Raw genomic sequence first — 17,022 nt, 5'->3', positions numbered from 1 at the left:
GAATACTTTCAAGTTTGCTAGCTCACTTCCAATCTTGTAAGGTGATCATCCAACCTCAAGAAATCTTTGTTTCTTACAGTAGGTTATCATTCTAATACAAGGTAATAATCATATTCAAACTTTGGTTCAATTTCTATAACTATAACAATCTTATTTCAAGTGATGATCTTACTTGAACTTGTTTTCGTGTCATGATTCTGCTTCAAGAACTTCGAGCCATCCAAGGATCCATTGAAGCTAGATCCATTTTTCTCTTTTCCAGTAGGTTTATCCAAGGAACTTAAGGTAGTAATGATGTTCATAACATCATTCGATTCACACATATAAAGCTATCTTATTCGAAGGTTTAAACTTGTAATCACTAGAACATAGTTTAGTTAATTCTAAACTTGTTCGCAAATAAAAGTTAATCCTTCTAACTTGACTTTTAAAATCAACTAAACACATGTTCTATATCTATATGATATGCTAACTTAATGATTTAAAACCTGGAAACACGAAAAACCCCGTAAAACCGGATTTACGCCGTCGTAGTAACACAGCGGGCTGTTTTGGGTTAGTTAATTAAAAACTATGATAAACTTTGATTTAAAAGTTGTTATTCTGAGAAAATTATTGTTATTATGAACATGAAACTATATCCAAAAATTATGGTTAAACTCAAAGTGGAAGTATGTTTTCTAAAATGGTCATCTAGACGTCGTTCTTTCGACTGAAATGACTACCTTTACAAAAACGACTTGTAACTTATTTTTCCGACTATAAACCTATAATTTTTCTGTTTAGATTCATAAAATAGAGTTCAATATGAAACCATAGCAATTTGATTCACTCAAAACGGATTTAAAATGAAGAAGTTATGGGTAAAACAAGATTGGATAATTTTTCTCATTTTAGCTACGTGAAAATTGGTAACAAAGCTATTCCAACCATAATTTAATCAACTTGTATTGTATATTATGTAATCTTGAGATACCATAGACACGTATACAATGTTTCGACCTATCATGTCGACACATCTATATATATTTCGGAACAACCATAGACACTCTATATGTGAATGTTGGAGTTAGCTATACAGGGTTGAGGTTGATTCCAAAATATATATAGTTTGAGTTGTGATCAATACTGAGATACGTATACACTGGGTCGTGGATTGATTCAAGATAATATTTATCGATTTATTTCTGTACATCTAACTGTGGACAAGTAGTTGTAGGTTACTAACGAGGACAGCTGACTTAATAAACTTAAAACATCAAAATATATTAAAAGTGTTGTAAATATATTTTGAACATACTTTGATATATATGTATATATTGTTATAGGTTCGTGAATCAACCAGTGGCCAAGTCTTACTTCCCGATGAAGTAAAAATCTGTGAAAGTGAGTTATAGTCCCACTTTTAAAATCTAATATTTTTGGGATGAGAATACATGCAGGTTTTATAAATGATTTACAAAATAGACACAAGTACGTTAAACTACATTCTATGGTTGAATTATCGAAATCGAATATGCCCCTTTTTATTAAGTCTGGTAATCTAAGAATTAGGGAACAGACACCCTAATTGACGCGAATCCTAAAGATAGATCTATTGGGCCTAACAAACCCCATCCAAAGTACCGGATGCTTTAGTACTTCGAAATTTATATCATATCCGAAGGGTGTCCCGGAATGATGGGGATATTCTTATATATGCATCTTGTTAATGTCGGTTACCAGGTGTTCACCATATGAATGATTTTTATCTCTATGTATGGGATGTGTATTGAAATATGAAATCTTGTGGTCTATTATTATGATTTGATATATATAGGTTAAACCTATAACTCACCAACATTTTTGTTGACTTTTTAAGCATGTTTATTCTCAGGTGATTATTAAGAGCTTCCGCTGTCGCATACTTAAATAAGGACGAGATTTGGAGTCCATGCTTGTATGATATTGTGTAAAAACTGCATTCAAGAAACTTATTTTGTTGTAACATATTTGTATTGTAAACCATTATGTAATGGTCGTGTGTAAACAGGATATTTTAGATTATCATTATTTGATAATCTACGTAAAGCTTTTTAAACCTTTATTGATGAAATAAAGGTTATGGTTTGATTTAAAATGAATGCAGTCTTTGAAAAACGTCTCATATAGAGGTCAAAACCTCGCAACGAAATCAATTAATATGGAACGTTTTTAATCAATAAGAACGGGACATTTCAGTTAACTCCACAGGAAACCGTGTAGGATGCTCCTACAAGGGTTTCACTGCCTGTAAACCTCTGGAATTTGATGGAACTGAAGGACCAGTCGGACTGAAACGATGGACCAAAAAGGTCAAATCTGTGTTTGTTATAAGAAAATGTGCTGAGAAAGATAAGGTAAAGTACGCCACGCATACCTTCACAGGTATTGCGTTAACATGGTGGAATACCTATCTCGAACAAGTGGGACAAGATGCTGCTTATGCACTACCGTGGTCAGCATTCAAACACTTAATGAACGAGTAGTACTGTCCCAGAAACGAGGTCAATAAGCTCAAGGTAGAACTTAGAGGGTTACGAACATAAGGGTTTGATATTACCACGTACGAACGACGATTCACAGAGTTGTGCCTATTGTGTCCGGGAGCGTTCGAAGATGAAGAAGAGAAAATCGACGCATTTGTAAAAGGGTTACCGGAAAGGATCCAAGGGGATATAAGTTCACATGAGCCCGCCTCCATACAAAAGGCAAGTCGAATGGCTCATAAACTTATAAATCAAATTGAGGAAAGGATTAAAGAATAGGCGGCCGAAGAAGCCAATACGAAACAAGTCAAGAGGAAATGGGAAGAAACCAGTGACAAGGGTCACAATTTCAATAATCAACCCAACAATCATAACTACAATCGCACCAATTTTCGCAACAACAAACGCAACAACAACAACCACCCCAGCAACAACTACAACAACCGTTTCAACAACAATAACAACCGCAACAACAACAATCCCAACAATAACAACAAGAGGCAGAAATTCTGCCAGAGATGTGAAGGATACCATCCAACTGGGCTCTGTACAGCAGTGTGTACTAAGTGTAATAGAAAGGGCCATGGTGCGACAAAGTGCGAAATCTACGAATCAATGGCTAAGGGAACAAATAATGCCGGAACAAGTTATGCAGACATTACCTGTTTTGGATACAGGAAGAAGGGCCATTACAAAAATATGTGTCCAAATCAGGGGGATAATAATGGGCAAGGTCGAGGAAGAGTCTTCAACATTAATGCGGTTGAAGCGCATGAAGACTCGGAGCTTGTTACGGGTACGTTTCTTATTGACAATACATCTGCTTATGTTTTATTTGATTCGGGTGCGGACAGAAGCTATATGAGTAAGGATTTCTGTGCTAAATTAAGTTGTCCATTGACGCCTTTGGATAATAAGTTTATACTAGAATTAGCAAACGGTAAATTAATTGCAGCAGATAATATATGTCGGAATCGAGAAATTAAACTGGTTAACGAAACATTTAAGATTGATTTGATACCAGTAGAGTTAGGGAGTTTTGATGTGATAATTAGCATGGACTGGTTGAAATAGGTGAAAGCAAAGATCGTATGTTACAAAAATGCAATTCGCATTGTACGAGAAGAAGGAAAACCCTTAATGGTGTACGGAGAAAAGAGCAACGCGAAGCTAAATCTTATTAGTAATTTGAAGGCGCAAAAGCTAATAAGAAAGGGTTGCTATACTGTTCTAGCACATGTCGAGAAAGTACAAACTGAAGAAAAGAGCATCAATGATGTTACCGTCGCAAAAGAATTTCCCGATGTATTTCTGAAAGAATTACCGGGATTACCTCCACACCGATCCGTTGAATTTCAAATAGATATTCTACCGGGAGCTGCACCAATAGCTCGTGCTCCATACAGACTCGCACCCAGCGAAATAAAGGAACTTCAAAGCCAATTACAAGAACTTCTAGAGCGTGGTTTCATACGACTAAGTACATCACCATGGGGAGCTCCTGTTTTGTTTGTCAAAAAGAAGGATGGTATATTCAGGTTGTGTATCGACTACCGAGAGTTGAACAAACTTACCATCAAGAACCGTTACCCACTACCGAGAATCTACGACTTATTTGATCAATTACAAGGCTCGTCAGTTTATTCGAAGATTGATTTACGTTCTGGGTATCATCAAATACGGGTGAAGGAGGACGATATTCTGAAGATTGCTTTCAGAACGCGTTACGGTCATTACGAGTTTATGGTTATGCCGTTTGGATTGACTAACGCACCAGCTGTGCTCATGGACCTCATGAACCGTGTGTGTGGGCCATATCTCGACAAGTTTGTCATTGTTTTCATTGATGACATACTTATCTACTCAAAGAATGATCAAGAGTACGAAGAACATTTGAGAAAAGTGCTAGAGATGTTGAGGAAAGAAAAACTGTACGCTAAGTTTTCAAAATGTGCATTTTGGTTGGAAGAAGTTCAATTCCTCGGTCACATAGTGAACAAAGAAGGTATTCAGGTGGATCCGGCAAAGATTGAGACCGTTGAAAAGTGGGAAACCCCTAAAACTCCGAAGCATATACGCCAATTTTTAGGACTGAATGGTTACTACAGAAGATTCATCCAAGATTTTTCTAAAATAGCAAAATCCTTGACTACATTAACGCATAAAGGAAAGAAATTTGAATGGAAGGATGAACAAGAAAAAGCGTTTCAATTGTTGAAGAAAAAGTTAACTACGGCACCTATATTGTCATTGCCTGAAGGGAATGATGATTTTGTGATATATTGTGACGCCTCAAAGCAAGGCCTCGGTTGTGTATTAATGCAACGAACGAAGGTAATTGCTTATGCGTCTAGACAATTGAAGATTCACGAGCAAAATTATATGACACACGATTTGGAATTAGGCGCTGTTGTTTTTGCAGTAAAGACTTGGAGGCACTACTTATATGGGGTCAAAAGTATTATATATACCGACTACAAAAGTCTTCAACATATATTTAATCAGAAACAACTGAACATGAGACAGCGCAGGTGGATTGAATTATTAAATGATTATGACTTTGAGATTCGTTACCACCTGGGGAAGGCAAATGAGGTAGCCTACGCTTTGAGTAGAAAGGACAGAGAACCCATTCGAGTAAAAGCTATGAATATAATGATTCACAATAACCTTACTACTCAAATAAAAGAGGCACAACAAGGAGTTTTAAAAGAGGGAAATTTAAAGGATGAAATACCCAAAGGATCGGAGAAGCATCTTAATATTCGGGAAGATGGAACCCGGTATAGGGCTGAAAGAATTTGGGTACCAAAATTTGGAGATATGAGAGAAATGGTACTTAGAGAAGCTCATAAAACCAGATACTCAATACATCCTGGAACGGGGAAGATGTACAAAGATCTCAAGAAACATTTTTGGTGGCCAGGTAGGAAAGCCAATGTTGCTAAATACGTAGGGGAATGTTTGACGTGTTCTAAAGTCAAAGCTGAGCATCAGAAACCATCAGGTCTACTTCAACAACCCGAAATCCCAGAATGGAAATGGGAAAACATTACCATGGATTTCATCACCTAATTGCTAAGGACTGCAAGTGGTTTTGATACTATTTGGGTAATAGTTGATCGTCTCACCAAATCAGCACACTTCCTGCCAATAAGAGAAGATGACAAGATGGAGAAGTTAGCATGACTGTATTTGAAGGAAGTCGTCTCTAGACATGGAATACCAATCTCTATTATCTATGATAGGGATGGCAGATTTATTTCAAGATTATGGCAGACATTACAGCAAGCATTAGGAACTCGTCTAGACATGAGTACTGCCTATCATCCACAAACTGATGGGCAGAGCGAAAGGATGATACAAACGCTTGAAGACATGCTACGAGCATGTGTTATTGATTTCGGAAACAGTTGGGATCGACATCTACCGTTAGCAGAATTTTCCTACAACAACAGCTACCATTCAAGCATTGAGATGGCGCCGTTTGAAGCACTTTATGGTAGAAAGTGCAGGTCTCCGATTTGTTGGAGTGAAGTGGGGGATAGACAGATTATCCAAGAAACTACCGAGAAGATCATCCAAATTCAACAACGATTGAAAATCGCCCAAAGTCGACAAAAGAGCTATGCTGACATTAAAAGAAAAGATATAGAATTTGAAATTGGCGAGATGGTCATGCTTAAAGTTTTACCTTGGAAAGGCGTTGTTCGATTTGGTAAACGAGGGAAACTAAATCCAAGGTATATTGGACCATTCAAGATTATTGAACGTGTCGGACCAGTAACTTACCGACTTGAGTTACCCCAACAACTCGCAGCTGTACATAACACTTTTCACGTCTCGAATTTGAAGAAATGTTTTGCTAAAGAAGATCTCACTATTCCGTTAGACAAAATTCAAATCAACGAAAAACTTCAATTCATTGAAGAACCCGTCAAAATAATGGATCGTGGGGTTAAAAGACTTAAGCAAAACAAGATACCAATTGTTAAGGTTCGATGGAATGCTCGTAGAGGACCCGTGTTTACCTGGGAGCGTGAAGATCAGATGAAGAAGAAATACCCGCACCTATTTCCAGAAGATTCGTCAACACCTTCTACAACTTAAAATTTTGGGACGAAATTTATTTAACGGGTAGGTACTGTAGTGACCCGAACTTTTCCATGATTATATATTAAATAAAAACTATATTTGCATGATTAAATGTTTCCAACATGTTAAGCAATCAAACTTGTTAAGACTTGATTAATTGAAATAGGTTTCATATAGACAATTGACCACCCAAGTTGACCGGTGATTCACGAACGTTAAAACTTGTAAAAACTATATGATGACATATATATGATTATATATATAGTTAACATGATATTATGATAAGTAAGTATCTCATTAGGAAATTTAACAATGTGTTATATACATAAAATTGAGTTTATTGAATTAAGAAACTCGAAACGATATATATAACGATTATCGTTATAACAACGTCTTACTAATTACATATGAATCATATTAAGATATTGTTACACTATGTTTAATCATGATAAATGATAAGTAAACATGTCATTATGTATATTAACAATGAACTACATATGTAAAAACAAGACTACTAACTTAAGGATTTCGAAACGAGACATATATGTAACGATTATCATTGTAATGACATTTAAATGTATATATATCATATTAAGATATATTAATATATCATAATATCATGATAATATAATAATTTAACATCTCATTAGATATAATAAACATTGGGTTAACAACATTTAACAAGATCGTTAACTTAATGGTTTCAAATCAACATTTAAATGTAACGACTAACGATGACTTAACGACTCAGTTAAAATGTATATACATGTAGTGTTTTAATATGTATTCATACACTTTTGAAAGACTTCAAGACAATTATCAAAATACTTCTACTTAACATAAATGCTTACAATTACATCCTCGTTCAGTTTCATCAACAATTCTACTTGTATGCACCCGTATTCGTACTCGTACAATACACAGCTTTTAGATGTATGTACTATTGGTATATACACTCCAATGATCAGCTCTTAGCAGCCCATGTGAGTCACCTAACACATGTGGGAACCATCATTTGGCAAATTGCATGAAATATCTCATAAAATTACAAAAATATGAGTAATCATTCATGACTTATTTACATGTAAACAAAATTACACATCCTTTATATCTAATCCATATACCAACGATCAAAAACACCTACAAACACTTTCATTCTTCAATTTTCTTCATCTAATTGATCTCTCTCAAGTTCTATCTTCAAGTTCTAAGTGTTCTTCATAAATTCTATAAGTTCTAGTTTCATAAAATCAAGAATACTTCCAAGTTTGCTAGCTTACTTCCAATCTTGTAAAGTGATCATCCAACCTCAAGAAATCTTTCTTATTTATAGTAAGATATCTTTCTAATACAAGGTAATACTCATATTCAAACTTTGGTTCAATTTCTATAACTATAACAATCTTATTTCGAGTGATGATCTTACTTGAACTTGTTTTCGTGTCATGATTCTGCTTCAAGAACTTTCAAGCCATCCAAGGATCCTTTGAAGCTAGATCCATTTGTATCTTTTCCAGTAGGTTTATCCACAAAACCTGAGGTAATAATAATGTTCATAACATCATTCGATTCATACATATAAGGCTATCTTATTCGAAGGTTTAAACTTGAAATCACTAGAACATAGTTTAGTTAATTCTAAACTTGTTCGCAAACAAAAGTTAATCCTTCTAACTTGACTTTTAAAATCAACTAAACACATGTTCTATATCTATATGATATGCTAACTTAATGATTTAAAACCTGGAAACACAAAAAAACACCGTAAAACCGGACATACGCCGTCGTAGTAACACCGCGGGCTGTTTTGGGTTTGATAATTAAAAACTATGATAAACTTTGATTTAAAAGTTTTTCTTCTGGGAAAATAATTTTTCTTATGAACATGAAACTATATTCAAAAATCATGGTTAAACTCAAAGTGGAAGTATGTTTTTCAAAACGGTCATCAAGACGTCGTTCTTTCGACTGAAATGACTACCTCTTACAAAAATGACTTGTAACTTATATTTTCGTCTATAAACCTATACTTTTTCTGTTTTTATTCATAAAATAGAGTTCAATATAAAACCATAGCAATTTGATTCACTCAAAACGGATTTAAAATGAAGAAGTTATGTGTAAAACAAGATTGGATATTTTTTTATTGTTGTAGCTACGGGAAATATTAACAATTCTATACAAATCATATCCTAGCTAACTTATATTGTATTATACATCTATTCTAATATATAATGTAATCTTGGGATACCATAGACACGTATGCAAATGTTTTGACATATCATATCGACCCATGTATATATATTATTTGGAACAATCATAGACACTCTATATGCAGTAATGTTGGAGTTAGCTATACAGGGTTGAGGTTGATTCCAAAAATATATATACTTTGAGTTGTGATCTAGCATGAGACGTGTATACACTGGGTCGTGGATTGATTCAAGATAATATATATCAATTTATTTCTGTACATCTAACTATGAACAACTAGTTGTAGGTTACTAACGAGGACAGCTGACTGAAAATATTTAAAACATTAAAACGTATTAAAAAAATGTTGTAAATATATTTTGAACATACTTTGATATATATGTACATATTTGTTATAGGTTCGTGAATCGACCAGTGGCCAAGTCTTACTTCCCGACGAAGTAAAAATCTTTGAAAGTGAGTTATAGTCCCACTTTTAAAAATCTAATATTTTGGGATGAGAATATATGCAGCTTTAAAAATGTTTTACAAAATAGACACAAGTACGCAAAACTACATTCTATGGTTGGATTATTAAACCGAATATCGCCCTTCAAGTCTGGTAGCCTAAGAAATAGGGAAATGGCCCCTAATTGACGCGAATCCTAAAGATAGATCTATTGGGCTTAACAACCCCCATTCAGGTTATGGATGGTTTAGTACTTCGAGATTATTATACAGACGAGAGGTTCTGTTTTGGGGATATTCTATGCATTAAGTTAACGTCGGTTACCAGGTGTTCAACATATGAATGATTTTTATCTCTATGCAGTTTGCGAAATGCCTGATAAGAGATGTGTTATAAAAATAAAATCTTATGGTCTATTATTATGATTTAATAATATGTAGGTTAAACCTATAACTCACCAACAATTTTGTTGACGTTTTAAGCATGTTTATTCTCAGGTGATTATTAAGAGCTTCCGCTGTTGCATACTAAATTAAGGACAAGATTTGGAGTCCATGCTTGTATAATACAGTATTGTTTAAAAACTGCATTCGAAGAGTTATGTTGATGTGTAATATTATTGTAAACCATTATGTAATGGTCGTGTGAAAAACGCTATATTTTAGATTATCATTATTTGATAATCATCGTAATATTTTAAAGGTTATGATTTGTTTTAAAATCGAATGCAGTCTTTGAAAAACGTCTCATATAGAGGTCAAAACCTCGCGACGAAATCAATTAATATGGAACGTTTATAATCAATATGAACGGGACATTTCATGGCCGAGCCGCCAGAATCTCTGTAGACGACACCTGCGTAATGTTTATGTGTTAGACTATGTGACATGATTAGTATAACAGTTATATATGCTATTGTCTGTAGTTTGTTGCACTCACTTAGCTTCGTGCTAACCCCCCTCCTCTTCCCTGTAGGTTGACTGTTGCATACTTGATAGATTCCAGGGAAATGGATTGCTGGGAGATATGTTTTGACTAGTCGAAACTGTGATGTCGCGTCTTTTCTATTAAAGCTGTATTAATGTTTTAATATAACACCCGGTCTTTTATTTATTAACGTGTTTATTATTAAGTGGATTTTATATATATATATATATATATATATATATATATATATATATATATATATATATATATATATATATATATATATATAATGTATCTGATAAATTATCTTCCGCTGTATTTAAAAAAAAAAATAAAAAATTTGGGGTGTTAAACTGCCTCTTCAGCGGCAGCGCCAGACACTTAGTCAAATTTCAGCTTATTAAGAAGACCTAGAACAGAAAACACTTAGTTATATTTTTGCTGACTAAGTATACATAGCATGAAAACACTTAGTCAAAATTTTGAATATACCAAGTCATGATAGTAAATAACGAAAAACCACTTTTGGGTCCCGGTACTCTATCACCTAATGGCTGTATACTCCGTACCTCAAAACTTATTTACAAGTGTAGATAAAATCCTCTAATTACACTAAATTTCCAAAATACTCTGTATTAGTTTAATACTTGCTCTATTTAGCATTTCAATTTACAAGAATATGAATATGAAAGGGTATAAGGGGAAATTTTGGTGATTTTTATTGTTATTTTGAGTATTGGACATTTTTGATAGGATAAAGTAAAATAGTAAGTGGGATAGTTGAATTCATCCTAGTAGTCTAGTATTTTATTCTTTGACACTTGTGTATTGGAATATGAGGAGGTTCAAGTTCGAGTCTCTCTCTTTAAAAATAATCAAGAGATTTATTTCTCAAAAGCCGGATTGCCCCACAGAGGTTTTACCGACCCGTATTCAGGAACCACGTCTGACCCGTCTGCCCCTCAAGATGGTTTAAGGTTCGGATCTCTGTAATGTGGTTCAGATTTTCACTCGAAAGTATGTGCATGTGTGTCAAATGAGAGTGTTTGATGTCAACAACTTGTTTTTCAAAAAAATATGAGACAGTTTCTTTGAGATAGAAGGAGTATTATTTTTTTTTTTTTTTGTATTTATATAAAAAAATAGATAATTAATTTAAGAATCCCAAATGGACAATTGATTAAGATCGGAGGAGTAATCCGTAATTCTCAAAGTCCCATTTTTCTTTCTAAAATTAACATTTTCTTTTATTTATTTAACTTTTAACTTTTAATTTAATCTGTAATTACAAATTTTGTTTTATCAGTATATATTACTCCCTCTGTCCCGGATTAATTGTCCAGTATTCCTTTTTGGGATGTCCTAAATTAATTGTCCACTTTCAAATATGGAAAGTAAATTTGATGATGTTTACAATATTGTCCCTAATGAATTAATTAAATTACAAAGGAGAGAGATTTCTAATTAATTAGTTGAGAGTAAAACAGTAAAGTAAAAAAAAATTACATTGTGATAATGAACTGTGTGTATTTTGTAGGGACCGGGACGGAGGGGTATCTATCTATCTATCTTGTTTGTTTACTATCCGTCACCGGCCTCTGCTACATTCCGACCTTCAAACCGGAACCTTTTTTATGTTTTCTTCTCTGTAAGTATCTCTATTGTTACTTTCTTCTTTTTTTAATTTAATTTAATTTACAACTAAGTTCTATGTTAATTTCAGTGTTTTGTGTGCTTCCATTGATAGTAGTGAATTATCCTTAAGCTCACTTACTTTTAGGTTTAGGGTTTGAAGCATTTGGAGTATTTTGATTTAGTGAAATGGATAAAATTTGTATAAGGACATAAGGTCCGTACCTTTTAGGTTTAGCGTTGATAAAAATTTATTATCACAATTGACTATCTGATTCATAGGTCGTGTTTACTTGATATCTGATGAAATTGAATATGAATTCCATTCTGTCTGATGTTTGATTAGAAATAAGTTCCTGAAATGAGTTACCTTCAAGTCACTTCGATCCGTCCTTCTATGCGTGCTTCCAATCAGCGGAACAAACTCCATGGACCAGCTATTCGATCCAATGTTCCACTGAACATATACAATGTTCATAATGCCATTAAGATATCCCTTGGTTCGTCAAACAAATGCGGAGAATTGATGAAATGTAACGCGAATTTAAAAGCTGGACCATCTCGTTATCAATATTGCACACCTGTGTGTTCATTTGGTGGCAAAGGAGAATCAAAAAATGGAAATGAGGTATGACATCGTCTACTACTTCTTTCATGATATATGTGTATATATGTATGAATTTGATACAAAGATTATAAAAGTATGTGTGGCTGCGTGCGTGGCTCCGTGCGTGTGTGTGTGTGCGTGCGTGCGAAATCTGCTACAAAGATTATAAAAGTAGTAGATCGAAAAACGAGAGGTGAAATACAATAGGAAGAATTAGTATATGACCTTCTGATATTCTATGTAGTAACTTTTCATTTATTCTCCGTCTAACAATAATACTTCATTTAACTTTTCGTGAAGTTTATATATATGACCTTCTGATATTCTATGTATTAAAAGAATTCTGTATTCATCATCTTATATGCGTAACTCAGTGTTAGCGTATGGTTATATATTTTGCCATTTTGTATCCCTCAATTAAAGTGTCTCCACTTTTAATAGTTTCTTACAAAGACTTCATTTGTAACCTCTATGAACTATGCCAATAGTAAATTATGGAAAGGAGAGAACAGTCATTTACTTAATTATAAACTTCGATCATTACACTTATCTTAATAAGTTAACACCATGTATGCAGACACAATATTAGTCGTCAATTAATTAAAAGATAAATTAATCTTTTACAGGGTTCCCCATGGAAATCACTTGAGAAAGCAATGAGTAGCTTTAAAAAGGAACAATCACTAGAGGATGTACTGCGACAACAGATGGAGAAAGGAGATTATTACGATGGAGATCCTCCTAGCGGCGGCGGCGGTGGCGGCGGCAGCGGCGGGTTTGGTGGTACAGAGGATGAAGGCTTTGCTGGGATCTTGGATGATATATTGCAAGCAACCTTGGCAATCCTTGCACTTATTGTTATGGTAATTCATTTTATCTACTAGTTTTGATTATTCGTTATTGTTTTAAGTAGTAAAGATTTCTTGTTAAGAGTTAAAGTATGGCTAACAACATCAAAATTAACCTTGCGGGAGAACTGTTTGTTGTCCCTAAAGTGTTGTGGTGTTGCAGTTGGATGTGGTATAATGGACGGGCGGGTTACAAATCAGGTCGCTGTTGAAAACATGTAAAAATGTTACGTATCGGTTCAAGTCTGGCTGACCCAAAAGCGTGTTTGTCCAGGTCTTATAAAAAGTCTTATAAATTACTAATGTTTTATGATCACCCAAACTATTTTAGTACAATTATGTTATATCTTTTAACAATTAACCAATATAGAATGTCATATACACTCAGGAACACTCTCAACCTATTTTACCTGTTCCCTGACTTGGCACATTTGACCTGTAATCGATAAAAACAAGTAATGATTTATTAACCTACTGATCATCCTACTCAGCGGAATAATGACACATGAAGATGTCAATAATCATGATTTAGAGAGAATTTAGATATGACACTTGTCATAATGTTAGCATGTTAGGAGGATTATTAAGATGAAATTGTAGGAGGAAAAATCATTTACAACTCCTTTGTAACTTCATGCAAATGATCCCTTAATTTATATTGCAATACAATATTCTAACAAGGATATATTAGTCAAATCACCTTTTTCTGGTCATAAATCAAGGGTCTGTGTGAAAAGGTTGCATGAACATGATATATGGTGTTGTAGTTATTATATACAAATAAATACCCTTAAATCTTGTTAACGTCTTGTAAATAGAGAAATAGTTAACTATGCAAATACATCTTTTAGCAACATTAAACATTGCATAGCTTTGGAACAATTAAAATACAAAGTATGCATTTTTAGTGGATCAGACTTCATTGGGAGTACATTTTGTTTCCTTGCCGATTTCTTAGAGTTGAAGAGCCTTAAATACAATTATGCCGAACAATGTTTGTCCTGGATCCCTAGGATTTATGTACACGTTGAAAAATGGGCGTGTCCGGAGAGGCAGCCGTATCAAAATGGGTCATTTTAATTTCACGTCAAAACAAATTAGACGGGTCATTGGGCCCCATACGTTTTTTCTGATGTTATTTTCTGAATTTTTTTAAATTATTATAAAGTCTGTAGTCACTAAGGTATATTATTAACATAGTAAATTTATCTTATTTACGGTTTTTGGATGTTTTAAACATTTTAGGGCATTTGAGACAACTTTTTAGTTTTACATGTAGTTGACTCACTTCATGCTTTCTTGGTTGCTATTAGAAGCTGTAGCTCTCAGCCATTTTTTGATAAACATTTAATTGTTGATGACTAGTTTTTTGTCTTGTTTGTAAATGGCTTTTTATAAACAAGTGAGTAATGTAATCCAAATTGATCCTATAAATGGATTGAAACATACAAACTGATATTCAAATCTACTATCTCCGTTAGTGAACTAACAGCTTTTGTCTCATCATTTTTTTTCTTTTTTCAGTACTTGTACATCATTGCGGGTGACCAGGTTATACTCTTCCTAACTGATACCTTCAATTTCATAATTGGCAAAAAAGGTCCTCGTTTAAGGACCATAATGTACAACTTTGCCAATTTCTATCAAAAGTTCAGAGCCAAGGTCCCGTACGATCCATATTGGTTGGAAAAAGAAATAATCACGACTCCTACATGGTGGGATAGCCCTGAAAAGTATCAACGCATACTTAACTTGTCTACAGGTGCAATTAAGTCTTCTAAACGTACTGAAGATACTGATACTGAAGAAAAATCTTACAGTGACAACACGTATAGTGACAACAACGCATATGGTGAGGATTCAGATGATGATGATAATGCATATACTAAGAAGGCTTACAATGATGATGACGATGAAGACGATAATGACAATGCGTATAATGAAGATGTTGATGATGACTACTAGATTAATATGAAGTCATCCACTATTTACTTTCATATGAGGGGGTTTATGATTAAAAGGTCATTAGTTTGTATCCATGGATTAGGTTGTTAGCTAATTGCAGGGAAATGAATATCAATGAAAACTGTGACTTTTTGCTGTCGTCTATTTGTTTTCATTTGATATTGGTAGCCATTTTTGGGATTGATAGTTTTAATAATGTTTTTTTGATGTAAATTAGTTGTGCAGAAAATGTCTACGACCAATTCACCGGGTTTGTAACTGGTCTTAGAAGGTGTAGTCTCTAAACACGCCTAGGTCTTGTTCAACATATATAAAAATGTAGGTCCTTTTTAATTAGATTGTGCCGGAAGGGACCCATCATGTCCTCGTTAGATTTATGGGGTCCAAACAATCCTTGAAACTTTCTAGGATTGATTACATTTGATCCCTTCTTCACTCATGATGTATTGGGCGGTTAACCTGTTATGCATTTCTTGGAACGAATTGAAGAAACACAAAGATAAGCAAATGGATCTCACAAATAGAAATGAAATTGATATGCTAATTGGAACTTTTATTGATATTGTACCAAAATTACAATGAAAACATAGAAATGAATTGAGAGAGACTACAAATCACAAGCTAAAATGAAAAGTGCCTAGAGGCTTGCTATTTATACTTAGACGATCAATAGAGGAATGGTCATGTGTGTGGCACACGTCTAGCACAAATGAGGCATAACAATTCCCTCTTCTTCAAACAATGCTTGTCCTCAAGCATGTAAAGCATTCTGATCCACATGAGGAAAACAGAGCAACAAATCCGCCATAAATTCCTAAGTAGCATCTTCCTCAGTACCACCCATCCATTGAATCAAAACTTTTATAGTCGATTGATTGTTACGTTTAACCAACTGGCGATCAAGAATTTTTAGTGGATCAGCGACTAACAACCCTTCTGATGAAACATTCGGCAACGTTCCCATTGTAAGAATTCCCAAACACTTGTGTAGCTTAAGTTGTGACACATGAAAAACGTTGTGCACCTTTTGAGTCTGAAACCTTAACCGGTGAGCCACTTGTCGAACCTTGTACGCAATCCGAAATGGGTCATAGTACTTCGGTGATAACATGTGTTGCTTTCCTCCACGTAAGGTCACTTGACGATATGGTTGCAGCTTAACATAAACCCAATCGTCAACATTAAACACCCAATCAGAACGCTTCTTATTAGCAAAACTCTTCATGCGATCTTGTGCTCTCTTCAAATAAAATTTCAACAAGAGCTTCTTCTCGAGCAGTCAAGGAACATCTACCGTATCCACATTGTTATCACCTTTTACATATGCAATAGGGAGAGGAGGTTTTTGACCATAAAGAACCTCAGAAGGTGTACAGTTGATGGAACTGTGATAATTGGTATCATACCAATATTCGCAAGCGGCAACCATTTAGTCCAATTCTTTGGTGACTTGCCCGTCATGCAAAGCAAATAACGCTCTAGCCCTTTATGAGATCTTTCCAAAAGAGACTTATAAAGTTTGAAGAGATGGTATCTCATTGACATGTGCAAGCTGATCTTCAAAAGTTTGAAGAGATCTTTCCAAAAGAGACTTATAAAGATCTTATCACCATCACTAACAATCACCTCCGGCAACCTGTGTAGCATGTACACATTTTTCAAAAAATATTGAGCTACCTGAGAAGCAGTAAATGGGTGCGATAGCACCATGAAATGCGCGTACTTGCTCAATCGGTCCATAACCACAAATATGACCGTTTCCCATTAGACCCTGGTAAT

At 34.4% G+C, this 17,022-nt stretch overlaps 1 protein-coding gene across 1 annotated transcript; it reads left to right on the top strand.

Moving 5' to 3' along the window:
• The first annotated feature begins 11,741 nt into the window (after positions 1–11,741).
• LOC139843674 (uncharacterized) lies at positions 11,742–15,385 on the top strand. The gene is made up of 4 exons (XM_071833794.1): positions 11,742–11,839; positions 12,170–12,451; positions 13,057–13,293; positions 14,803–15,385. Exons 2-4 carry the CDS (start codon positions 12,185–12,187, stop codon positions 15,241–15,243), a joined length of 945 nt encoding a protein of 314 aa, XP_071689895.1. The 5' UTR covers positions 11,742–11,839; positions 12,170–12,184; the 3' UTR covers positions 15,244–15,385.
• Positions 15,386–17,022: the final 1,637 nt, after the last annotated feature.

This window comes from Rutidosis leptorrhynchoides, chromosome 4, assembly GCF_046630445.1.
Source record: "Rutidosis leptorrhynchoides isolate AG116_Rl617_1_P2 chromosome 4, CSIRO_AGI_Rlap_v1, whole genome shotgun sequence".
NCBI lineage: Eukaryota > Viridiplantae > Streptophyta > Magnoliopsida > Asterales > Asteraceae > Rutidosis > Rutidosis leptorrhynchoides.
This window is presented reverse-complemented; position numbering and strand designations above follow the sequence as displayed.

Excerpts from the sequence above, each read along its gene's own strand:
- LOC139843674 (XM_071833794.1), top strand. The coding sequence starts at position 12,185 with ATGAGTTACCTTCAAGTCACTTCGATCCGTCCTTCTATGCGTGCTTCC. Across the intron at positions 12,452-13,056 it reads AATCAAAAAATGGAAATGAG|GGTTCCCCATGGAAATCACT; the intron begins GTATGACATCGT and ends AATCTTTTACAG. Across the intron at positions 13,294-14,802 it reads TCCTTGCACTTATTGTTATG|TACTTGTACATCATTGCGGG; the intron begins GTAATTCATTTT and ends TTCTTTTTTCAG.